The sequence below is a fragment of the Vombatus ursinus genome, unplaced genomic scaffold (assembly GCF_900497805.2).
Source record: "Vombatus ursinus unplaced genomic scaffold, bare-nosed wombat genome assembly UNPS02015255.1, whole genome shotgun sequence".
Taxonomy (NCBI): domain Eukaryota; kingdom Metazoa; phylum Chordata; class Mammalia; order Diprotodontia; family Vombatidae; genus Vombatus; species Vombatus ursinus.
Window position 1 is genome coordinate 38,629,933 of NW_020955033.1, and position 27,403 is coordinate 38,657,335.

The following is a 27,403-nucleotide window of genomic DNA, read 5'->3' on the forward strand; positions in this document are numbered from 1 at the left end:
AGCAACTAGATGGTTCCTCTTGATATCAGAAATGCCTAGGGGCAGCTAGGTGGTACAGTGGATAGAGCACCAGCCCTGGAGTCAGGAGGACCTGAATTCAAATCCGGCCTCAAACACATGATACTTCCTAGCTATGTGACTCTGGGCAAGTCACTTAACCTCAGTTGCCTTGCTTAAAAAAAAATGCCTATAATAGTTGGGATCACAGGAGATTGTTTTTCAGAAAGTCTAAGAGTCCCCCTTTCATTTCCTTGGTTGGTTTGTCTTTTGGGAATGAATGAGTTTATAAACTCTTTTTTACTAAAATAAGAGGAACTGAAATATACATACACACATATATAAATATATATATATGCATAATTACCCAGTTTCTTCCTAGTAGCAGCAGAAAGTATACATCAATGTAATATGAAATGTACCAGGTCTAAAGGAGATTCTCAAGGTGACTCTAGAACTGAGTGAGAAGACCTAGGTTCCAGTCTTAGTCCCAAACCCATCCTTCTGGGTATAACATTTACATGATTCTGTAGATTTACATAAGTTCCATGAAGACAGAAGTTTATTTTGTCACTATATTCTCAGCACCTAGCATAGTGCCTTGCATATAATAGATACTCAAACAAAGCTTGTAGAATTGCATTGGATTCCTATATGTATTACTTCAGCAAGTCACTTATTCTCTCAAAGTCCCAAATTGCTCACCTGTAAAATGAAGGGTTTGTAGATGTTCTCTAAAGACACTTTTGGCCCTGTCAATGATTCCAGGTTTCTTATCTATACCTATATAGTACCATTGACTCTGAATAACAGGCTAAGCTGCTGAAAGTCATGTAAAGATTCAGCAGGACTGACATAAGCATTAATAACCTATAATTTTACTAAGCTTTTCTTGATAAGGCATAGTTTAGAAAATATTCCAAAATGCAAATACATTAACTATAGAAATGTGTATATTAGTTTTTAATAATTATAATATTAAAATAGACTGTATTATAACTATATTTGTTGTGCTGCCATGCATAGTCTTTAATCTTTAGAAATCTTGAACTACAAACTATAACCAAAGTGTTTTATGATTTGAGAGAAAGAGAATAAGAAGAGAAGAAAGAGTGTGATATAGGGAAACACAGAGTGGGAGATAGAGGAGAGAGAAGAGAAAAAACGGCATATATCATAGCATAGCAGGTAGCATTAATAATGGTCTAAAGATCTGTATGACCCCGACTTCCACTGTCAATAAACAAATTCATAAGGCCATAAAACAATATTGTGTTGACCTTTAAACAGCACTATGCTACTTGAAATTTCATTTTCTTTTTTTATCCTAAATCCCTTGAAAGGTAAGTGAGAACTAAATGCTCATCCTCTCTACCTTATTGAAATTTAGAACATTTACAATATCACACTTTAAATCTTTTTATTTGAAACAGAGAAATAATTTGCTTTTGGATATTTACTTGTGGAACCACTATTTTTTTTTCAAATGTGGCATGTATACTTGAAAGAACCTATGAATCTTAAAAAAGGAAAGCTAGAGAATCAATGAAGTTCTTCTTCAAGGGTCAGTCTTACCCAATAACATCAACATGTCCAGAACAGAAATCTGAGGTCAGTGAACTTTGCTAGCAATATACTTAATTTCTTAAGGATATTCATGCTCAAATATTGCTCTCTTTCAAGCAAAAGGATACAGTAGTTGCATTCAGATATGTTCCTAAGATCAAAATCTTGGCATAATTTATTTTTCTTAAAAGTACTAAAGTTTCTATATTTGCTGGTTGGAGTCCCCAAAGTCTACAACATCAGGACATATGTAGCCATTTTTATTTTCCATTTATTCCCCATAAACTTTCTTTGGTATTTTCCTTCGGGCAGACATTCCTTTTTACCTGTGTCAAGTTTATTTTACAATCCATATTACTATGCATCTATCTATTTGGACACAGTTGGCACTATTGTCTGTTTCCATAGCATTCTTGATGTCTCTAGGTCAGTCTCAGAATTCCCCAGACCCAAATGCCAAACTGAGAACTCTAAAGTTGGATATTTATCCCAGAGACAAGGTAATCTTTCTTACTTGTCTGGGAAGTTTGTTCTTAAACACAATTCCATAAGTTCCACTCAACCCTTACAAAATCTTCAGCTTATTTCTTCATTGAGTCATACTGTCAGTCTCATGTCCTGCACCCTGCTGAGGACTAGAGGACAATTCAAGAGTCAGGAGTCAGAAACCCAAGGCTGAACACAAGATTCGCCACCAGGAGATGACAAAATATTTAAATTCCCAAGAAGATTCATTAGCTCAATACTCAGACACCATAATTGTGTTGTCTGAGGACATGTTTTCTATTACATAAGGTGAATGGTAATTCTTAGATTGCTTTTGGTTCCATTTCCACAATTGTTTCTCTCTTTTAAAAATTGATTCAGATGTTTGGATAGAAAACTTGAGATTTGTCTAGTTCATTCCCCTTTTTTTTTTTTTTTGATTGGCCTAAGATGAGAACAAACTCTTCCAACTATCATAGGTACATTAAACAAAATAGCAGGGAACCATTGATTTCCTTTCACCTTTGGATCCCATTCAAATGCCAAATAAGGCTAAAATCTTTCATGAGAGAAATAATATAAAACAAAAATAAGCAAAAGAACCTAGAAACCAGAATGATTAAACTGAGCAATTTCTCAGTGTTTCAAAAAGGTCTCACAATTGCACCTCTTATTCCATTAAAAATGAATTTTTCTAAGTTAAAAAATACTAAATGTTTTCAATGTGTCTGGGAAGTTAAGCACAGGTATTGACCATTCCATGGGGAGATTCTCTCCCTATGTTCAATTATTTTGGGGATTGTGGCAAAAGGGAGTGAGCTGTTGCAATTCTTGGGTTGCTTTTAGAAACATTGGGAGGTAGGCAGAATATTGGCTTGTGTGGTTTGGAGGTCAGCCTGGGTGATCTAAGTAAGGCAGCCTAGAAGAAGAGGAATGGTTTGTGATGAGACTATGCACTAGGTGTACATTTGTGGCAGAATATATGGTGAGTAAAAAGAGGTGGTGGTTCTATCAAGGGCTCAGTTTAGGATTGGTATCACAGATGAACACAGAGTAAAGTAAGTACAAACTTTGGAAGCCCATATCATGGAAAGACTTTCAAAGAGTTCCTTTTCCTAGATAGGCGATATGGTACCTATATGGGTGAAGGGCTTGTCCCCACATAGTATATACCAGTACAGATGGAATAATGAAAATAATGAGGAACTAGAATACTGCTGAATTCACCTACAGAGTTCTATTTTTGAAGGAGAGAACATAGAGTGAGGGCAAGTAACAAAATGGGTTCAAAGTTTCATTGTGATTTTTCAAAATAATGAGTGAACATATTTCAATGATCCATAATTTCATCAATATCAATATTTCCTTCACCAGTGAAGAATATGACCACCCCAATCACCCTTTTTTTATAGATAGCATCTTAAGTGTCTACACTTTGCGGTAGTAGAATCTAAAATAGTTATGAACGTAGAAGACAATTACTAATAGAATGAGTCCATCCTATAGGGATAGTGGCTATGGTTGTTCAAATTGCACTATAGTAATTACTATATGCCATATAGAAATTTCCTTTCCCCTAAAGAGTGGTAAATATGGGTATAGGAGAGGGTAACATAATTAATATGCCTACTTATTACTCATATCAAAAGAAAATAATCTTCTTTTGATTAAAGAGATTACATATAACAAATAGAATAAAAATCTAGGCAGGTTAGATATATTTTGAATTTGCTCATGGTAAAAATCATTTTTTCTAGTTCAATTTTTAAAGAGTGTTATCAATTTGCATTGTCTGCTAAAAGCTTCTTTCCTCTAGCAAAAGACAATTTGGAAGTCATCATGACCTTATCATATTCAGAAGAGGGCTTAGTAATAAGGTACAAAAATTGCATAAAAGCATCATTTAAACTGTCTGAATTGTAGCCCTATGTTAGAAAATATTTTGTGACAACTAACTTCCTTCCTTTTTATCATGGCAATCACTGACACATTACCATGCTATCCTAGAGGAAGAGATTCAAGTCAGCCAAGCATATAAAAATTATCTTCTTTTAAGTTCTGTGGCTTCAAATGAGCCACTTAGCAAACTGTCATTTGTTGGCTCTTAGGAAAAGCAATTCAGAGCTGGAAGGAACTAGGAAGGCTGTCCAGTCCAAACCTCTGCTTTGGATGTCCATTAAAAATATCACAGTTTTAAAAAATAAAGTAGTCCTGCTGTATGAATTTAATTTCACTGAAATTCAAAATAGAATGACTAGCAAGTTAGAACTTTTGGAAAACAGCAGTGGGCTTTGTTTGATCTTAAGGAGATAATGGTTTGAAAGGTTAATTTTCCATTCTACTTTCATTATTCCATTAGAAATCATTATATATTTCTAAATGCTCTAATCACTAGCATTTGTGTATCTCAAAATGCTTTGCAAATATTTCATTTTATTTTCACAACAACTGGGGGGTAGGTACTATTATTATCCACATTTTACAGGAGGAAATTAAGACAATCAAAGGTTGTGTCTTTTCTAGTCTTGCTCAACTAATAGGGCAAGATTTAAACTCAGGTTTTCCTGGTTTCAAGTCCAGTGGTCTATCCACTGTGCCACCTAGTTGCCTCTTAAAGAAAAGTAGACTCAAAGTAGAATTCATCATAACTATCTACACAGTCAGTTCACTTAAAATATCTGTATGCACATATCAACCACTCAGCATTGCATAAGTATTCATTATAAGGATGGCTAAAAGAAAAATCACAGTCAATAATTATATCATAACATACTCTAATGGCTTAGACTCATGGAGAAATTATGACCATTGACTTGCTAAGTACCCTATTTTTTTTAATTACCTATTATAAATCATTGCACACAATATACCCAGGGTTCTTTGGAACTTTTCTATATCTCCTACACACATAATCAGAAAGGAAATTTTATGTATATCATGAATAGATTCTGTAGCATTTTTAATTCACATGGAAACTTAGAGTTTGAAGAAATTTATTCTGACCCATACCTGAACAAAATTTCACTTTACAGCATACCCAGGAAGTGGTTCTCTATCCTTAACTTTAAAAGCTAATGAAGGGGAACCCGCCCAGAGTAGCCAATTCTCCTTTTGCATAAGTCTAATTGTTAGTAATTTTTTTTTTTTTTAGGCAATTGGGGCTAAGTGACTTGCCCAGGGTCACAGAGCTAGTAAGTGTCAAGCGGTTGGTCTAAGGCCAGATTTGAACTCAGGTCCTCCTGATTTCAGGGCTGGTGCTCTACCCACTGTGCCACCTAGCTGTCCCACCTAGCTGCCCTTGTTAGTAAATTTTTCCTGATATCAATCCTATCTTTGCCTCTTTGAAATGTGCATCCATTTATCCTAATTCTCTCCTCTAGTGCCAATCTCAATCTATCCCTCTTTAACACCTGAAGGCATTTCTAATACTTCTTGAAGATAGGGAAAAGGATTAGCTTACTTCTTAAGATTCCCTCTAGTCCAATCATTTTCCAATGAGCCAATTACTCATATTGGTACTACAACCATTTGAGATTATCAGATTTTAGGACATGAAACAGGATTTTACCAGTAAATTCACCAAGGCTAGATTTTTAGTTTCTATACTTGTATATAACCTTCCATTCCATTCAGCATTGCACTAAAGCCCTCCAGTAGAATATAAACTGCTTAAAGACAGAGGTTGTTTCATTTTTTTAAATCTCCAGATTTTCAGTGATTAAAAATTGTCAATATTTCAAAAATTATTGAATTGAAGTAAATTCTAAGTGGCCAGGCTAACTGAGTCATACTGTTGCTGGGTAAATCCTTAAAACTTTGATAGCAGTGCTAACTTTAAGAATGCACCATTTTGGGGATTATGTTCTCCCACAGCCCCAAGGTATTTTCAGATCAGACTGAAAGGAGGAAATAATTCACTCCCTTTACATATTCAATAAGGAATTTACTCTGCTTAGCAGGGGCTTCAACTGTGCTTTGCTCAGAAAAACCAGTCACTTCATTAAATTGCCAAATTGTTGTCCAAGTATATCTGAGGAAACTGAGTCACACTTCATTCTAAATAAAGAGGTATGCTTCAGGGCAAATCCTTCTAGTTTTATGAAGCCATGTTTTTATCAAGAAAAAAAGAAAGAACAAAAAACTTGAAAACCAGTATAAAGTGGCTTTATGTCAGACCGGAGCTCCAGCCCAAAGGCATAACTCTTTGAGGGCTCTGGACTCACAACTGTCTCTCATACTCTTTTGAGCAGGGCCAATTTTTCTGAAGTGTTTGGATGCCTCTGCCAGAGCTGACTTTTCATCTGTGATCACATGAACAGACCAGGCTCTCCCACCAAAAAAGACAAGAGACGTGGAGCAGAAAAGGAGCAATTTCCAACTCACTCATTCATTGACTTCCAGTGGCTTTTATTTTGGAAAGAGTCAAAATAAAAGCAATTTCCAGACTCCAGGAAGATAGACAAGCAAAGATTTCAAATGCAACTATATTAAATGGAATCCTCATCTTTCTACCTAAAGTTAAACAGTATGCAACTGTCACTATATTTTTGCTGATCTTTTCTTACTTATTTGTATTTGATGCCTTTACACATGGGGTGGAGACATCAGACAATGACATCCTAGTTCCTAGTATACAATATTTTCTGCTTGCTGTCAATTTGTGTGGAGGTGTGGTGAACCTGTTTCTGGAAATGCATGATGGAAAGGCCTTTTCCCTTCTGGCTTCAGAGCACACACAACTGCATTGGTACAGAAAACCCTTTAATTGGCAACTGAGCCAGAATTGCGTGCATACGAAAGGACTAAACAGAAGAACCATCTCTCTCTTCCCTAGTGTCTAACAAGATAAGCACTACTTGTGTTGCCCTGGGGGAGAACCCCTCCTGAACTGGGCAACACGCTCTCATCATAGCCCCTTTATTTATCCTCTACTGTGTTTCTTTTTTCCTGACCTCAAGCAAATGAGTATCCACCAATGTGAGTGTCCAAGTGCCAATGAGAGAGAGAGATCCATCAAAGACACAAGAGGTCTCACAAGCAACCATTTTCCTAGAGTGGCTGCAGCAGCTACATCCAGTAAGGATTAGGTCCTTCAGAATTATCTGGCTGACACAACCCAGCAAGGAGCCAGCCCAATTAAGCAAGGGAACAACTTAGCCACAAATTCTGCCATCCCCAGAAGTGAACTTAACAGGAACTCTCTAAAGGGAGAAAAGGGCTACCACCCTTGGATAGGGGTGGGGGTGTATCGTAGCACACACTTTGAATCTACCAATACCAGGAACAGTGCAGATATATAGAGAGGAAAATATACCATAGTTTGGGGGGATGATTTTATACTTCCATCCTTGCTGCATCTTTTTTTTTTTTTTACTTTTAGGCAGTTGGGGTTAAGTGACTTGCCCAAAGTCACACAGCTAGTAAGTGTCAAGTGTTTGGTCTGAGGCTGGATTTGAACTCAGGTCCTCCTGACTTCAGGGGCAGTGCTCTATCCACTGCACCACCTAGCTGCCCCCCTTGCTGAACCTTCTAAGTAAATATCTGTTTATGAAAACTAATTGATATTAACTAATTGGTAATCAGGATATTTTAACTTATTGATTGATATTTGGGTAAATACATCAGATTGGGGTGGAGTGGGGGGAGCATGAGTGATAGTACTACAAATCAAAACTCCTTGGGGTCATCCTTAGAACCCAAAGGAGAGTAGAAGCTAGCCACTAGGGATGGAAGGGCATTGGATAGAGTGCTGAGCCTGGAGTCAGGAAGACTTATCTTCATGAAATCAAATCTGGCCTCATACACTAACTAGCTGTGTGATCCTGGCCAAGTCACTTAAGCCTGAGTTCAAATATGGCCCCAGACACAATTTTCAAATCTTCAAAATGAGCTGGAGAAGGAAATGGCAAACCATTCACGTATCTTTGCCAAGAAAACCTCAAATGGAGTCACAAACAGTTGGACACGACTACTGAAAATGGCTGAACAACCACAACAGGGTTTGGAACCCACTGGCTAATCAAAGTGCAAGATTGGAGGGTGAGTCCAGAGTCTGTCCTACACATATAAGTAACTCTCGCTTTCAAAAGCAAAGCAGCTAATACATTCTTGGCTTGTCTATATAAAAATCTCATCTCTCAAAATATCAAGGCAAAATCAGAGAATTGCTATTTTGGAGCTGATTCTCATCAATTAGGAAGAACTGATTGCTAGTGTAGAACTGATTGATGAAGTGACCGTGTCACATTAGAACAAGTGAGAGAAAGGCAGCTAGGTGGCATAATGGATAGAGCTCTGGGACTAGAGTCAGGAAAACCTGAGTTCAAATATGGCCCCAGACTAGTTCTGTGACCTTGAGTGAATCACTTAACCTCTTCTCAGTTTCCTCATCTGAAAACTGAGGATAATAACAGTCTTTACCTCCCAGGGTTGTGACGATAAGATGAGATATTTCCAAAGAGCTTAGCACATACCTGGTACATAGTAAATGCTATATAAAAGCAAACTATAATTATTAGAGAAAGAAAAGCATGTTGACCATCATCTGAAATGCACCAGAGATTTCAAAGAGTCAAGAGCAGGGGTGGGGAACCTGCCACCTCTAGGCCACATGTGTTCTGTGAAGTTTGGATTCAGTCAAAGGGCTGCATTTGAGGACCTAGAGGGCCACATGTGGCCTCAGGGCTATAGGTTTCCCACCCCTGGTCAAAAGAAAGATCAAGTAGGAGCCCAAGTAGGACCTTTTATATAAAAAGAGGGATGGAAAGATCCCAAGAATGAAAACTGAAGACACAAACAGAAACAATTATGTATCAGGGATGGAGGTGGAACTGGAACCCAGGTCTTCTTGATGCTGAGGACGGCATTCAACCTACTTTACTACATGCATTCTACAGTCTAGTTTGTGATAAAGCATCTCAAAATTTGCATTAAATTGAGAAAATAAATTTCTACCAATTAGTTTAAAACTTTTCATAAAGATGAAATTATAGACAATTGAGACAAAAAAGTACAAAGAGAGGCAGCAAATGGAGAATGTGCTATAATAAAAAATTGTGATATGAAGAGGTGCTTTATATGAATGGAGTAGTATTCCATATATAAAGTCAACTTCATTTTAATTCAATAAACATTTATTTCTTTTATTTTAGTTACCTATGGGCCAGGTACTGTGTTAAGCACTGGACATAAAAATAAGAAAAAAAAGACAGCCCCTGTCCTCAAGGAGCTCACAATATCATGGAGGAGAGGGGAGAGAACACACAAAAGGAAGCTGGAAGGAGGAGTCTGTGGGGAAGGGCTCAGAGTAACCATCAAGTTCAAACCAAGCAGAACTGCAGATGGAAAGTGGAGAATGAACTGGAAAGTCCAGATCCCTGCCTAGTGATCTACCCTGCAACCCTCCAGTTACAAGGGAGAGGGGATTGAGGGAGTTAAGAAGGTATTGAGTATCCAAATTGAGTTAAACAGAATGATGAGATTTGCCATGATTGGCTTATCCTGGGAAGGGCATCTTATTCTATGTGCAAACCAGGCAGAACTGAAGTCTAAATGTGATTTTTCCTTACCTGGATCATACCATCATATCCTCCCTTTGTATTTCCTTTTCCATCGAAATTAAGCTCCAGAAGGAGGATAATGTTTCTTTTGTAGTTAACATAGCACTTAGAGCAGTACTAGGCATATGCTAAGTGCTTGCTAAATGGGAATCAAATGCAAGTCTTAATACCCACTAGAAAGTATAAGAATTGATGAGCAAACAATGAATACAAATCAAAGAATTATTAAGAATAAATGGCATGAAGAAAACAAAGTGAGATGAGATGAAATGAGAAGAAAGGTGAAAATTGGAAGGTGCATTAATACAATTGGCTAATTTGTTAATATGTCCAGGAAGGCTAGAAGTCTTGATAGGAGGATAAAGGCACTGGCTTCTGTCAACAGCCCTCAGTTTCCTTTGAAGTCAGAGGCTACCTACCTATAAACAGTAGAATAAGAACAGGCACAGCCCAGGCCTCTAAGATGGTGTCCTTAAAATAATCATTATACTATGACTGGTGATCTGAGGGTATTTACAGGATGGATATTTAGAAAGTCAAGTAAGACCTCTGTGGCAAAGGAATGAGGTTCTGTTGAGTCTGATTACTTAAGTGATTTTTCTTTTGTTTCTATATTAGTGTTCCTCTGTGCCAAGTGAACCTGCAAAAAACCCTGGGCTATAAGCTGCCTGATGTCTTAAGCATAGAATATATCAAAGGGCTGGGTGATAATGACTCAATCACAAAATCATCTTTGGCATTGCCTTCAAATCCATTCCCTATTCTCTTGGTCTTGCCTTTGTTGGCAAAGATGCTATCTTCATATCATATTAGTTCAAATATTGGTCACTCTTGAAGCCTTCCCCTTTAAAACACAATCTCTTTTAAAATAACATATGTGTACATATTTATGTATAAGTACATATACATACACACATAGTGGAAAAAATACCATGAATCAAATGCTGCATTTGTATTTTACTTAAGCCAGAATTGGAGGGAAAGTTCAGCTATAATCAGGCCAATACAGCAGTTAATTACATAATACTAAATTTTAGCCTAATAAATAACTAAATGGTAAACCTTATAAAATATGTTTGAGCTGCTAGAACAAGTTTGAGCTGAGATATGAAAAAAAATACTGTCAAATGCATTTTCTGGGGAAGAATAGGAAAAGAAACCTAGAAAGCAGTAAAGCAAAAAAAAAAAGATGAAGAGATAAGAGTGAATGATAAATTAGACATGAATTTCCTCTGTAACACTGCAGTAAATGAAACTACATGCTATTTTAAGACAGTACAGAATGAGACACTGCATCATGGAACAAAAAGTCAACAGTCTTGAATGACTACTGCATTTGTGGTACTACAGGGCACATGTCGAGTTCCCATTAATAGAAAGATCCAGGGGAAAATGGTCAAGTTCAGGGAAGAACAATAAAAATTATTAAAATAATGAACAGAACAACATTTGAGGAAATGTTAGAAATAGTTTACTAATATTGGATTGTAAGTATTAAGAAAACACAATGAGCAAAATATCCTATTTACAAAATACATGAAAAAACCTTCACATATGAGAAGAAATTTATTGCAAGCATCATTTCTGTCATTCTACAAGTATTTATGAAGTACTTACTATTTGCCAAGAACTATGCTAAGTTCCAGGAATATGAAGAAAAAACTAAAATAAAATAAAATATGCAAAAACAATCTCTGCTTTCAAGTAACTTGCATTCTAATGGGAGACAGTTGTTGTTCAGTCACATTCAGTTAAGTCTGACTCTTTTGTGACCCCATAGACCAAAGCACACTAGGCCCTTCTATACTCCACTATCTCTCAAAGTTTATCCAAGTTAATGTTCATTATTTCCATGATACTGTGTACCCATCTTATCCTCTGTCATCCCCTTTTGCTTTTGACTTCAATCTTTCACAATATTAGGATCTTTTCCAATGACTCCCATCTTTGTGGCCAAAGTAATTATGCTTCAGCTTTGGTATTTGACCTTCTGGTGAATATCCTGAATTAATTTCTTTAAGCACTGACTGATTTGATCTCCTTGCTGTCCAAGGGACTGCCAAAAGTCTTCTTCAGCACCACATTTCTAAAGCATAAATTCTGCAGTGCTCAGCTTTCCTTATAGTCTAACTCTCACAGCCTACATTGCTACTATGAAAAAAAACAAAACAAAATATAGCTTTGACTATACAGACCTTTGTCCACAAGGTGATTTCTCTGTTTTTTAGTATGCTATCCAGATTTGCCATAGTTTTCTTTCCAAAGAGCAAGCATCTTTTAATTTCATGGCTGCGGTTGCCATCTGCAGTGATCTTTGAGCCCAAGAATATAGAATCTGACACTGCTTCCATTTCTTCTCCCTCTATTTGTGAAAAAGTGATGGGACCAGTTGCCAAGATCTCCATTTTGTTTTGTTTTTGCTTTCTGTTTTTTTGTTTTTATGTTAAGCTTCAAGCCAGCTTTTATACTCTCTTGTTTCACCTCATCAAGAGGCTTCTTCTCTACTTTCTGTCATCAAACTGGTATAATCTGTATATCTGAGATTGTTGATATTTCTCCCAGCAACCTTAATTCTAGCTTTTGATTCATCCAGCCTGGCATTTTGCATGATATACTCTGCACATAAGTTAAATAAATAAGGTGACAGTATATAGCTTTGTCATATTCCTTTTCCAATCTTAAACCAACCAGCTGATTCATGTTTCATTGTAACTGTTTCTTCTTGACACATATACAGGTTCCTCAGGAGAAAACAAGATATCTTGTACTCCCATCTCTTTGAGGACTTGCCATATTTTGTTCAAACCACCAAACAATTATGCTCATTTCACACACCTGCAAGGTTATGCTTAAGATTCTGTAAGTGAGGCTTCACCAATATGTGAACTGAGAATGGGAGCGAGGCATGCACATAACTAGAAATGTTCATTCATACATACATACATACATACACACATACATACACACATATTCTCTCTGTATATATACACAAACACATGTATATCTGTATGTGTCTATGTATATGTGTATTTGTGTGCATGTGGGTGTGTATTTGTGTGCGTGTGTGTTTTACACAGAAGGTAATATGAGAAGGGAAGGTATTAAGAGTCAGGGAGATCAAGAATATCCTACAGAGAGTGAGACTTGAACTGAATCATATAGAAAGCAAGGGACTCTAAAACATAGAGGTAAGGGGGCAAAGCATTCCAGGTGTGGAGGACATTGCCAAGGTAAGGAAAAAGGGAGACAGAGTATCATGTTTGAGAGACAGAGGAAGAGCAAGTAAGCCAATGAAGCTGTATCATAATGTTTGGAGGAGAGTAAAGTGCAAGGGTACTGGAAAAGTAAGAAGGGGCAGGTCATGGAGAAGATTAAATGTGAAACAGAGGTTCAGCTTGCCTCTTGACTACTTTTAATTAATAATCAGATTTGACAGTTTAATAAAGGAACATATTTACCTGGGTATTTCATTGACCCATAGGATGGCAGAATATATTTGTTTCTGTAAGCAATTGAATAATTACTACTTTAATCTGACTTGTTTGACTGTATTTTGTTACTCAGAAGAAAAGATTATTTGGACTACAATTCCAACCAGGAACTCTCTTCCCTAAACTGTAAATGATATAGAAAATCATCAGATATTTACCATGATTAGACTGACTGGTGCTTTAACTGACTCATTAGGAAATTCCAAAACAGCATCATCAGAAAAATGTGAAATCTCTTAAGATGATGATTTTGAAGACCAACATTCATTAAATTCCATGAAAATCCCAATTACTAATTACTATTTTTAAAACATTAGACTCTTTTTTATTTTTTCTGTATCTATGGTTAAAACTGTCTTCTTGCATAGGCATGAATGTTATAGAAAATAAATTAATTTGTGCTGATTTCACTATAACCGGTACCATTTTTTAAAAAATCATGTACTTTCAAGGGTGCTGCCACAGGGTAACCTTTCACTGATTTGTTTTTATTTCTCAAAACTATATATTAAACAAGATGATTATTTACCACATTATTTAAATCATGTTGTATTTTATGATATTGAACTTGGCTAGAATGAAATTTCAAGATAGTATGTAGATCACTATAAATTATTATCTTCCACTCATAGCTGCAGCTAATGTTAGCACAACAAGGATGGCAGAACAGTTGATGGCAAGGCAGTTGAGTTATATGTGCAACAGATATGAGCTGTGGGCAATAGCCATGAATATTACATAAAGACCTTACCTAGTTTGGGGTTGCTAGAAGCCAACATAATTTAAAAAAAAAAGAAAGGAAAAGCTAATGTCTGATACTCGATACTATTGGTGTAGAACATTGTGGTATTAGAAGAAACAGAAGAGAGACAGGTAGGACTTCATTTAGCAAGTCAGCATATCTACAGAGTTTAAATATCACTGGAAGCCTTTCCCTGTGTGTCATGTGTTCCCCAATTTTGTGTGATTTATAAACAAGGAAACTGAGGCAAATAACAGTTAGGATATTTGGGTGACATATATGTAGTTTGTGGATGTGAAAAAGGAAAGACAGGATAATCAATGGTGGCAGCAGTTCTAGATTTAAGATGTATTAGAGGTTGTACTAACTTCAAACTCTATGATATTATTCTATTCTATATAAGTTTGGGGTCTCTAATATCTGCTGCTTAGAGGTTTCACATGTCTATTCAGATGTGCTTCTGACAAGTGTCTGTCTACACAAATACTGGATATTTAGAAATGTGGGGTCAAAATACTTCATATTGATACAATAGGTATGACCACCAATAGGGGTACTGTGTTTTGATGAATGCCACAAAATATAAAAATCAGGAATATGAGGGTAGTGTAAAGAACTTTACCAAATATACTTCTGAAATCTTTCTCACATCCTTCCCTAGCTCTCTATTCCCACTGTGATTGTTGTTGTTCAGTCATTTCAGTCACGTCTGACTCTTTGTGACCCCATTTGGGGTTTTCTTAGCAAAAATACTGGAGTGATTTGCTATCTCCTTCTCCAGTTAATTTTACAGATGAGACACTGAGGCAAACAGAGCTGAGTGACTTGCCCAGGGTCACACAGTTAATAAATATTTGAGATTGGATTAGAATTCAGGTCTTTCTAACTCCAGAGCCAGCACTCCATCCATTTCACCACCTAGCTGCCCTGAACAAGAATGCATGGTGCAGACTCTCAGACTCTTAAGAAGTTCTGAAGAGAAGGGAGCTCCCTGAGGGCTAGAGTAGTCAAGGAAGAGTTCATGGAGGAGAAGGACCAAGCAAGAATTTGAAGGATTCATGTATTTGCTTCCTTTGAGCATATACATAGTGCCGGTGTAGCAGGTTGGGTGAGGAATATCTAGGGACCAAGGGAAGCTGACCTGAGATAAACATTTCAAATGCATACTCAGAGTGGATTACCTGGCCCTCCTTGAATCAAGTCTGCACTTGTATTGTTGTTGAGTCATTTCAGTCATGTTGGACTCTTCACGACCCCCATTTGAGGTTTTCTTGGCAAAGATACAAGAGAGGTTTATAATGGCAGGTAGGTGGTGCAATGGCTGGCCCTGGAGTCAGTAGACCTGAGTTCAAATCTGGCCTCAGACACATAATACTCACTAGCTGTGGGACTTTGGGCAAGTCACTTAACCCCAATTGCCTCACCAAAAAAAAAAAAAAAAGTTTGCCATTTCCTTCTCCAGCTCATTTTACAGATGAAGAAACTGAGGCAAACAGGGTTAAGTGATTTACTCAGGTTCACACAACTAGTAAGTGTTTGAGGTTGGATTTGAACTCACAAAGATGAGTCTACCTGACTCCAGACCCTGCACTGTATCTATTGAACCACCTAGCTGCCAACTATCATCATCCCCATAAAAGTTCTCATTACTTCCCTGTCTGGAAGTAATAACTTTCTAATAGTTCTTCAAAACGCCACTCTATCTTCTTCAGTTAGTTTTCTTCATATCACTGCAACATTCATCTTTCTGATGAATCAATGAAGTCATGCCACTCCTCTGTTCAGAAATCTTCAGCGGCTCCCTATGCCTTACTGGGCAGCAAGGTGGCACAGTGGATAAAGTACCAGCCCTGGAATCAGGAGTACCTCAGTTCAAATCTGGCACTTACTAACTGTGTGACCCTGGGCAAGTCACTTAACCATATTTGCCTCAGTTCCTCATCTGCAAAATGAGCTAGAGAAGTAAATTGAAAATTACTCTAATATCCTTGCCAAGGCAATCCCAAATGGGGTCACAAAGACTCAGACAAAACTGAAAAATGCTTGAAACATTGCCTGACAAATAAAATTCAAACTTCTTTGTCTAATACTCAAGGTCTTCCACAAATTGATATCATATTAACTTCCTGGCTTTATTCTTGAGTTACTCTTTTCAATCTGAGAAGGGTGCCAACAAAGTCGGACTGCTCTGTCACCAGTACAATGCTTACACCTTTTCAACTCCCTGTCTTTGTGAACATTGTTCCCTGTACCTAGAACATTCTTCCTCCCTATCTTCACTTACTGAATTTCTCCCCATCCCTTAAAATCCACTGAAGTCCTCACTCCTTCATGAAGCCTTCCCGAATTTTTCAAGTTAGTAAGGACCTCACATAATTCTTTGTTGTACACCCTCCTAATGTATTTAATTTATAATACTGCTTATAATCATTGTGGATTTTTCCCTTCTTATTCTCCTACTAAATTTTAACCTAAATGAGGACAAGGGACCATGTCTTATCTTAACTCTTTACCTTCCCAAGTTTCTAGCAACAGGTTCTATAGACAGTATCTTCCTAATGAATGCTTGTTGAATTGAATAGAATATAAAATGTCTCCCCAACTGGACTAATTCCTACTAGTTCTGCAATACAAACCATTCTTTTGTGTTAAAAGTTTTCCAAAACTTTTAAAAGTCATTCTTTTGTGTCAAAAGTTTTCCAAAATAGGGGCAGCTAGATGGCTCAGCGGATAGAGCACCAGCCCTGGTTTCAGGAAGACCTGAGTTCAAATCTGACCTCAGACACTTGACATTTCCTAGCTGTGTGACCCTGGGCAAGTCACTTCATCCCATTGCCTTACCAAAAAAACTAGAAAGAAGTTTTCCAAAATAACTGGAAAATCAAGCAAAATTTCTGGATTTTAAATGTTAGCAGAACCTTTAACATCTCTTCCTGATGGACATAGGGAAATTGGGATAGAGGATCATAGAAGAAATTTTAGGGCAAAGCAAGGAGATTGCCTTTTTCCAATAGGGAATTACACACGATGAGTATTTTAATACATATATAACTTAACATTTAACATTGGGTAGATTATCATTAGAATGAGACTGCTATTTATATAGAATAGAAGATCAGGTTTCCAAAGAACATAATTTAGGAAATGCTCTGCTAACACATCTTCAGAAAGCCTTTGTTAAGATGTGTCCTTTGGGAAAATTCAATAAACAATTATTTCAACCAAAATATTCTATTTTCAGTGATTATTCATTGGTTAAAAACACTTTTTTCATTTGATATTATGGTAACATGTTAAGGTAAAAATACCCATTAACACATTAGTAGGGATTATGAATGCAAAGAGTATTTCTTTTTTGGTTTTGTCTTCCCCCACCCTAGCATGGTTCTTGGCACAGAGAAGGCAATTAATATGTGCTTACTGATTGACTGGTTTGTTGGATTAGCTAGGTGACACCTAAGTAGGGAATAAGTCAGAGAACAGTTGTTTCATTTTTGTTTATTTGTTTTTTTTCTTTCATTTGAGAAGGGCTGAGAGGAAAAGGAATAGTTCTACATTGCAACTCCAGGCCATAAGGGGAGTTATTTTGACTTAAAGCTAGGTGAATGTGAGCTAATAGAGAAGAGGTGGGGGGAGGGGTGCTACCTAAAAAGTTTGAGAAAGACCAGAGGACAAATAACCTTTTTTTCATCATTCAAGGATACAATAAAATTTCATAATCTAAATTCAGAGTAATGAAGATTCAAGCAGGGGTACAAATTTTGGTGACCTTTTGAAAAATATTTCAAAGAAATGAATATATCTTTAAAAATTATACATACAGACAAGTATAGAAATTAAAAGCCACCCTTAACCCTTCTTTATAGGGTTTTGAAATTCTTGGGAGAATAGAATTAATCAATCAAAAAGAGTTTCTCTAATGTCTACCAGTTTTATAGCAATAATAACTTAACTCGTAACATTTTATATAGTGATTTATGTATCATAACCCTATACAATGGGTAATGAGAGTTTCCTAACTCCCATTTTAAAGATAAATAAAATTTCAAGAAATTAAATGATTGTCCATGGTAACTCAGTTAGTAAGTGGTAAAGCTAGGTCTCACACCCAGTTTTTTGTTTGTTTGTTTGTTTGTTTAACTCCAAGCTGAGAAACTGTGATAACATATGTAAAATGTTTTTCTTTTCTTTTTAGAGGCAATCAGGGTTAAGTGACTTGTCTAGGGTCACAAACAAGTAAGTGTCTGAGGCTGGATTTGAACTCAGATCTTCCTGACTCCAGGGCCAATGTTCTATCCACTATGCCACCTAACTGCCTGCTTAAAGTGTTTTGTTTTGTTTTTTTAACCTCAAAGCACCATCTAAAATGTGAGTTGTAGAATAGAGATCAGAAAATCAAATGAATTCAATATCTAAAGTCAAAGCAACAATATAGATGTGCAAGGAGATTTGGTAAGTAGTCATTAAAGTCCCTTACAGCTTCAACTTATGATACCAGGATCCTATGTTATCTACTCATTGAAATTACCTACTTCACAACTAATGGATTTTCTTGAAAAAATTCTCAACCACAGGGATTGTTATTATTCCTTTATTTTCTATAGAAATTCTAGGATACCCATAGTATCCAGTGTCTTCACTACCCTAAGAACTTCCCAGAAAACACCGTAGAGTGATTTTCATGGCTTCCTTGTTGATCATGCATCTAAGAATTCTCAGGTATTGAATTTTCTTCAGGATTTCCATTTCTTAGAAGAGAAATGTATTTAAAATTAATATACTAATGCAAGAGTAATAACTGTTCTTCCAACCAGTTTTACTGCTGTCCAGGTTATTCCACAAGGAGAACAAAATACTTCATTTCTCAGCTACAGGCATTTTCTCTGGCTGTTCCCTATGCCTAGAAAGTTCTCTCTCTTCTCTCCACCTCCTGACCTTCTAGTGTTCTTTAAATCCCAATTAAAGTTCATCTTCTACAGAAGTCTTCCCCAACTCCTCTTAATTCCAGTACCTTCCCTCTGTAAATTACTTCCTACTCATCCTTATAAAGCCTGCTTTGTATATATTTGTTTACATGTTATCCACCCCCCCCATTAGATTGTGTGTAATGTTACTCCTTGAGCACAGGGATTGTCTTTTGCCTTTTTTTTTTAATTCCCAGTGCTTAGCACAGTGCCTGGCCCATAGTTGGTGCTTAATAAATGTTAATTGATTGATTTCACAACAGGATAATCATTAGCAACCCACAGCTATATTAAACTAGGAAATGCCAAACATAGAGAATATAATCAGTGCTAGAACTGTACAGAAAGAGATTGGGTTCATTGTGAGAATTAGGGAAGGTCAAGGTTTAGAAAGTTGGTAATCTTTAGGTTCATGTCTCAACATGATACAACTCAATGAAGATTTGAAATGTGGCATCCAACATCTCTCTTCCCTTGCCTTTCTTCCCTTCCCTTGTCATTCTCCCTACATCTAGAAGACAAAGTGAAGCGTATGATAAATAAAGCCTTTGTCCAAAACCTTAATTATTTTGCTTAATAATATAGTATCCTACTTGAAACTACCTGGTTAATGAAATTAATTTTCTACTTAGTTACATGAATGAATGAATGAATGAATGAACGAATGAATGAATGAAAAAATTATTAAGTATTTACTATATTCTAACCATTGTACTAAGATTTGGCACCAAAATACAAAAGCAAATAGTACCTGTGGCAGTGGTGGCCAGATTTGGGCATTTTATAAAAAATAGTGTCATAAAACACAATGACTTAACTCTTATCTTCAGTACAGTTTAAAAAATTCAAAGACTCATGAAAAACTAATAAAATCACTGCTGTCTATAATATAAAAATTCTTATTATTGATACTTAAACTTAATTACAGTTATTTCTCTGAAGGAGTCAATGAGTATTTATTAAGCTCAGTGCCAGGCTATGCTAATAAGCAATGGGGATTAAAAGGAAATGTAAAAGACAGTCCTGACTCTCAAGGACTTCACACTCTAATGGGGGAGTCAACATGCAAACAATTATATATAAACAAGTTACACAAAGAAGATAAATAGGAAACAATCAACAGAGGGAAGGAGCTTAAATTCAGAGATTGGGAAAGACTTCCTGTAAAAGATGGGATTTCAGCTAAGACTTTAAGGAAGCCATCGAAGACAGGAGGTGGAACTAGGAAAAGAAGAGCATTGCAGGCATAGGAGACAGACAATGAAAATATCTGGAGCCAGAGAGGGACTGTCTTGTCTGAGGAGTAGCAAAGTGATCAGTGTCACTGGATTGTATATGGGAGTGATGGTGTAAGGTGTAAGAAGGTTAGAAAGATCGATCCAGGCTATGTTATGAAGGGTTTTGAACAACAGACAATTTCCTATCTTATCCTGGAGGTGATAGGGAGTCACTGAAGTTTATCAAGTAAAGGGGGTGACCTGTTTCAACTTGAGCTTTAGCAAAATCACTGGCAGTGTCTGAGTGGAAGATAGAATGGACTGGGGAGAAGCTCATGGCAAGCCAACCCACCAGCAGAGTACTGCAAGAGTCCAAGTGTGAGGAGATGAGAGCATGCACCAAGAGGTGGCAGTATCAGAAGAGAAAAGGAGGAATATTCAAGAGATATTACAAAGGTGAACTTGACAGGCCTTGGCAACAGAGTGTATATGAGGGGTGGGAGATAGCGAGTAATTGAGGATGACACCTAGGTTGTGAATTTGTGTGATTAAAAGAATGGTGTTGCCCTCTATGGTAATGGAGAAGATAGGAGTTAGGGAAAGGTATAGGAGGAAAGAGAATAAGTTTAGTGTTGAACATGTTAAGTTTAAGATGGCTACAGCACATTTATTTCAAGATGTCTTTAGGCAGTCTGGAGATGCAAAACTGGAGGTCAGCAGAGAGGTTAGGAATAGATAAGTAGGTACGAAAATTGTTAGCATAGAAATGATCATTGAACAAGTGAAATTAGCAATTGAAATAGTATAAAAGGAAAATCAAAGAGGGCAGGACAGACCCTGGACTTGTGGGATACCCACAGTTAAAGAAGATATCAGATCAAATGAAAAAGGAAAATTTGCTCATTTCAAGACTAAAATGAAGGCACATCAGAAAAATCTTATGGACATGCCACTTCAGAATCAGAAAAAATAAAAGTCAGTATCATTTCATGTGCAATGAAATAAGAAGACAAAAGAGTAGAGATGGAAATTAGTTGACTGGTGATAAAAAGTACCCCCCTCGAAATCCTCCTCCCAAATGGCTATTCTGGTTTATTTATTTCTTTTAACATATTACCTGGAAATAAAGTTCACATAATTGAAGTCAACCTTTTGAAGTTTTTTCTCATTTTATTGTAAACTTCATAATTTGAAAACAAGCGTTTCCATATTCAAAGAACAAGAAAGAGGTGCATAATGAGAACTTCTGAGACATGACATAACATGATTTGTTTTACTTGATAATACATATTTGTTTAAAGGAAATTTGGCTAGAAAGTAGACATATATTCAGGAAAAAAAGCAGAAGGCATAAATAAGGTCAATTTATTCCAGAACCAATGTTAATGGATCTCATAGTATGTGGGGTTGGGGTAGTGTAAGTATAAAGTGTAAGAAGACCAGAAAGTGTGGGATGAGAGCAAAGGTGGTGAAGGCCTTTGAACACAAAACAGAGCATTTTATAATTGATCCTGTAAGTGATAAAGTAAGGTCTATTTTGGAACAAAATAATCAATATTTGGTTGTTCCCAAATATTATTAATTTAAAAGTTTGAAAACAGAAAACAATTATATACACATATGAGTAAGTATGTGGTATGTAAGTAAGAGTAAATATTGTGTAATGGCGTGGGGGAAGAGATCAACTTTAGATTTGGGAAGGAATGGATTCAAGTCCTATCTCTGACACACACTAGCTATGTGACCATGGGCTAGTAGTCTCTTAATCTCTCATTTTTCCCAGACAACTTTTAAGACTCTAAATTACAGAAGAGATATAGATCAGTATTTGTAGAGAGGATTTGGAAGCTAGGAGTTTCACATACTGACGAAATCCCAAGTCTCCCCTACTGTAATGAACATGGAAGAAGGAGGGGAGGGGAAGTGAAAAAGTTAATGTAAATGTCTCAAGCGAATAAATCTAGACATGATCATTCTTTATAGTGACACCTAAGTAGGCATATTAGAAACAAACACATTTGATACTAGTGGATAATCATATCAAGTCTTTTCTTCTGATGACTTGAAATGTGCTATAAAATATACTTTTAAAATGAGCTGTCCTAGAAATTATGGTAGACTTTCTTTTATGTTCTAAACAAGTTCCTAGATAGAAATTTAAGTAAAACTGAAGGAAGTTACAGAAAATTATTACACTTGCAAGGCTATTCATATATAGGCAGTTTTTTTTTTGTTTATTTTACCTGATTATTCTTACAGTTCTTTTGTTATTTCTTCTGTGTTGGTTGGATCACAATACCAATGATGTAGCTTCATTGGCTCTATCTCCTCTGGATCAATATTCTATGACCTCAGGTGAACTATTCCCTTACTATCCTTAGTAATGAAAGTGATTAAGCAAGAGAGTATTATTGATAGTTCAGGTGAAAAACTATATATAGATAACTAGAAACTGGTCTACATAAGAGGTGGTGGAGGGTGAAGGAACAAGCATTTTTATAATGCTTACTATGTGGCAGGCACTGTGCTAAGCACCTTTTACAAATGCTATCTCATTTGATCCTCACAACAACCCTGGGAAGTAGGTGCTATTATTATCCCAATTAAAAATTGAGGAAACTGAGGCAAACAAAGATTAAGTGACTTGCCAAGGTCACAGAGCAAGTAAGAATCTGAGATTGGATTTTAACTCAGGTACTCCTGACTCCAGACCCAGCACCAGCATTGGTCTCAGAAGATCAAGTGAGTTCAGGCAGATAAGCACAAATCTCTCACAGACACAAGAAAAACAACTTTGAGTAAGAGCTAGACTGACATGGGTCAGTAGCTTTTTATATGAAGGGCAGGATTATAAATTGTATATAACTGATAATTATACAAACTTTAGTTGGGGAAGGGAGGCTGCAGCTGTTCAAGGTATCTGAGTATGAAGTCTGAAACTTTTTACATATTGGTATCTCCACCCTGCCCCCCTTAGATTACATCAATATCTTTTTTTTCTTTTTTTTTTTTTTAAAGAAAGACAGAAGTATAAAGGCCTGAGTCCTAGTCTTTGTTCTGTCACTAACGAAATAGTTGCCTTTTCTGGAGTAAATCATTTCTCTTCTTGAGGCCTCAATTTCTTTGTGTATAAATTTTAATAGATGGAAGAGATTACATTTAAGGTCCCTTTTGGCTGTAAGGTACTAAGTTAAGATTCTAATTTAAGCTAACTTTTAGATGATTTTTCTGTCTGAAATTTTATAATAAAGCACTTACAGTGTATCATTTATAATGGAGAGGTAATATTTTGCTTCCAACATGCTAAATTGTAAAGAACATAATCACATTGTGATTCTGCCTCACAGGGAAAAGCAGTGTGGCCACTTAGCTGTTTTCTGTGTTAGGAAGTCCTGGGTTCCTATCTCTCCTCTGAAACATAAGAGTCATGTCACCCTGAGTGGCAGTCACCGAATCTCCTAGTGACTCTGGTATCTCTTTAAGACTATAAATTGAAGGATCTACATTGCTAGAGAAAGTGTCCTTCCTTGGACTGCCCTTGATAAAAAATAATTATAGGTCTGGACCAAATATGTATATAGCAAGAGCTACATATCATGTAAATAAGGAAGATGATCTTACCTAAATTTATCTGAAAACCTGTGTGAAAGGAAAAAGGGGAGCTAGGGGAGTCTTCAAGCATGCTTAACAAAATAGCTGGGTTTTTCCTCATTTGGTACTTAGAAGGGAAAAATTAAAACCTGTTTCTGCACAGATTTTCAATACTACCCATTAAAGAGGTTGATTTAAAGGTGAGATTAGTATGGTTCTGAAAATATTTGGCTTTGCTGCCTGTTTTGCCCAGATGTAAAAATAGACAGCTAAAATGTAAAATCGATTCTAATAGCAAACAGATCATTGCAACATCTCTGCCTAGGATATTAGGGGAAACCTGAATGTTTGATTTAGTGGCACTTCGGGAGTAGGTGGAACCAAAATCTCTACAATAACCTTGAAAATCTGTTCTTGCTCCACTCCCCGTACAAGTTAAGCCTTTAAAATAAGGATGCACAATGCACCCCCCAAAAAACCCCCAATAATAACAATATATGAACACAACGATTAGCGTGAATGTTTAATTTTGTAGTTAGTCACTTCATTACCCTCAAATGCTGATCGAAGGTGAGCAGTTGCAGACAGATCTACCAGTCCCTTTAGTAGCGCACCTACGGGGTTCAGGTTAGGTCCAGACACTTATTCAGCGCCACTCTTTCAGGATCTCCCAGTGTTCAACTATGTTACCCCACCCCCTTCGGCTCACCCCCAAAGAAATGCTCGTAGGAGTGCCTTCCAGTGACTCAGCTGAGAATGCTGCCCCCCGCCCCCTTCAGCCCAGTCCCGCCCCTGGCAGCGGAGATAAAGGAAGCATTGCTGAAGGCTCTTTGCCCTATCAGGGGCAGTAGTGGACGAGTGTTGTGTGGAGGATTGGAAAGCGGAGGTGGGTGGAGAAGGAACAAGCAGAGAAACATCTGTGCATAAGCACCGGGTTGTACATACCCTGGGAAAGCCAGAAGAGGCTCAAGGAGAGGGAAGTGGGTGGCTCTTTTGAAATTGCTATCAGTTTTCCAAGCTTTCATCTCAGTTGTAAGGCCAGGGTCTCAGAGCTGTCCAGAGGATACTCCTGCCGCCGCCCCCTGGCAGTGTATCTACGCCCTTCTGCAGCCCAGAAACCGAGGCAAAGGGAAACCGCAGGCTGAGGAGCATCAGCTAGTCAGGCACCCCACCTACCAAGCGTGCAAATCCGTAGGTACTTTCCACAAAGGTCGCTCTGAGAGCCACAGAGCGCAGATTCACTCAGTGTCTGCTCTAACTCCTAGGACAAGTTCACTGCCCTATTTGCCAGAGCTTGGGGAAAGGGGAAAAGGAGATGGTTGAGAGCTTTTCTCCCAGGCAGGCTCTTTCCTCAGAGGCACTTAAACAAGCCAGAGGTCATTATCCCAGAATCTCTTTCCTTGCTTCATGCAAAGTTTCTTTAACTGTGTTTCCAAACGCAATGCAGACTAGAGAGAAAGATAATCAATACTATGATCAATAGACAGAAATTCTGGATCACTTAGGCCCTCAAAACAAGATCGTATGGATTGAAGACCCTTATGCCCATGTTAATTAACATCCCTTTACCTGAAAAGGCGAAAACTTTGAGAGAAGAGAACAGTGACAGATTCTGTGTCAAAGCAAGGGGCTTTTCCTGCGAGGTGGTAGCTCAAATAATTAATTCCACCTTGTTGCAAAGTGCCCAGAGCAAATATTGCGTCCTCTTACTGAACAATATAAAACATACTCCAACAGTCACAGAAAAAAAAAGAGAGAGGAAAAAGAGACTGATTAGGGAGAAGTGTGAGGAAAATTAAGGTAGAAGCAGTTTTTAGTAAATTTACTCTCCTTTCCTCAAGAAATTATCTCCTAATCCTCTTCCCCCTATACATATACCCATAACCCCCCCCCCCCCCCCGCACACACCCAAGAAACCTGAGTCAGAATTTTTTTCTAGCAATGTGATGCGGGTCAGTTTGTGTGTGTGTGTGTGTGTGTGTGTGTGTGTGTGTGTGTATGTTTGTAACAAAACAGAAGAAAGTAAAAAAGCAAGGTCTTAATTCCTTGGATTCTGAAAACTTCAACCTTTCCCTCTCCACTACCTCCACACATTCTACAGAAAAAACAAAAAGATGAAAAAAAAGTTTGTCAAAGCCCATATCATACTCATCATCATCATCTCAAAGTAATTAGTGAAACTATTCAGAAGAAAAGAGATCTAAGCAAAGCTTTGTTGTCTGTCAATCAGACTGATATGAAATCTGAAGAAACTGACCAGCACTGAAAATAAATGGTCTTAGTGCAAAGAAGGAACTGGTGACTCCTGAAGAATTCCAGGAGGTTCCTGGGATCCTGCTTTCTAGGAGCTTTCCCAGGTTGTCAGGAAAATGCTTACTACCCTCCAACACTCAGGGCAATTGAAGTTTATAATTCTTGAAGTAGTGGGATGAACCTCAATCACTGCTCTTTTATTCCACTACTCACCCAAATTCCTGAAACAAACACAAACAAAACTTGAAAAGAACTGATGTGATCTTGATGCATTTGTCTCTGGCAGAACAATGACATTCAGAAAGTCTACTATCTTCCCATTAGAAAATATTTGTTATTTAAAATGCAATAGCTTCTTAAAGTTTTTTACCTGCCTCACTAGCCCAATCGATTTCTATATCAGAATTTTAGTTTGGAGGAGAAAACACATCTCTATCAACCATTAGTTGACTGACTGGAGGGGTTACAATTCAATACAACACCATTACTGCATCATAGAAGACAGAAACTCTCCCCAGAACAGGAGACTCTGATTTTTTTTCAAAGATGAAGCATGATTTCCTTTAAGAGGTGGTACCATCTATATCGGAATAGTTAAAGATTTGGTACTGCTGCATTTACAAAGCTTCCCTTAGAGAAAATGCGAGGTTTAGAGTACAACTCCGTATCTCCTTTATACCCAACATAGCACACACACATTCCACTTTCTGTTCTCTGTGGGGCTCAGGTTTTTTCAATTTTTTGTAGGGAACTTGGGTAAGTAAGAGGGTAGACCACATGCATGTTATTATTGATGTTATCCCTGGGCAAATAGAAGCCTTTAGAAAAGGATGAAAATCTACAAGGCAATATTGTCACTTTTGTCTTTAACCCTACTGGATTTCCATCCTGTGTGCTAGAAGCCAGTATTCCATGATATAAAATCTACGTGTTATTGACTCTAAAAGATCCTAGGCACAAAATATCAAACTTGGCCGTTCAAAATCCTCAACCAGAAAGTTTAAGAGAAAGTAAAGTGGAACCCGGATTCTGCCAGTTCGGAAGGTAGAAAGTCCCAGCTGCAGAACATCTGGGCTGGGGACATGTTAATAATGACAGTTGCTTCCCCAAATCCAACCCTTGCGAAATAAAGTTCTCAGAACGACCCACAATCTCTTATCTGCAAGACCACCGGTGGTGGTCAAGAATATATGAATGTCACCCCCCCCCCCCCAAGAAGTACACACTTCTTCCTAGTCCCCATCCCGCAAACAATGCTCAAGGATTTACTTACCAACTGCCAGGCAGACAGGGAGCAGAAGCCTGAAGATCAGTCCACAGACCACTTCTGAGGCCATCGCTTCGGGGGCACTTCTGACAGGAACCCGGGAACCAGGCGGCGACAACAGTAAGAACACAAAGCTAAGCTAAGTCACTGCCCCGAGGACAGTCCCATGACAGTCTAGGTGGTCCTGCCTGATACTGATCTCATTTGGTCAAACATCCTCTCTCTCTCTCTCTCTCTCTCTCTCTCTCTCTCTCTCTCTCTCTCTCTCTC

The 27,403-nt window shown here is 37.4% G+C and overlaps 1 protein-coding gene across 5 annotated transcripts in view; it reads right to left on the reverse strand.

Moving 5' to 3' along the window:
• The window catches only part of LOC114031886 (piezo-type mechanosensitive ion channel component 2), a 527,965-nt gene extending 500,578 nt beyond the window's left edge, over nucleotides 1–27,387 (reverse strand). For all 5 annotated transcript variants that reach the window (XM_027847078.1, XM_027847079.1, XM_027847077.1 and 2 more), the window contains exon 1: nucleotides 27,140–27,387. In XM_027847078.1, coding sequence (XP_027702879.1) covers nucleotides 27,140–27,203 — 64 coding nt within the window. In that variant the 5' untranslated portion in view covers nucleotides 27,204–27,387. The remainder of the gene's footprint in view (nucleotides 1–27,139) is intronic.
• Between the last annotated feature and the right edge of the window lie 16 nt (nucleotides 27,388–27,403).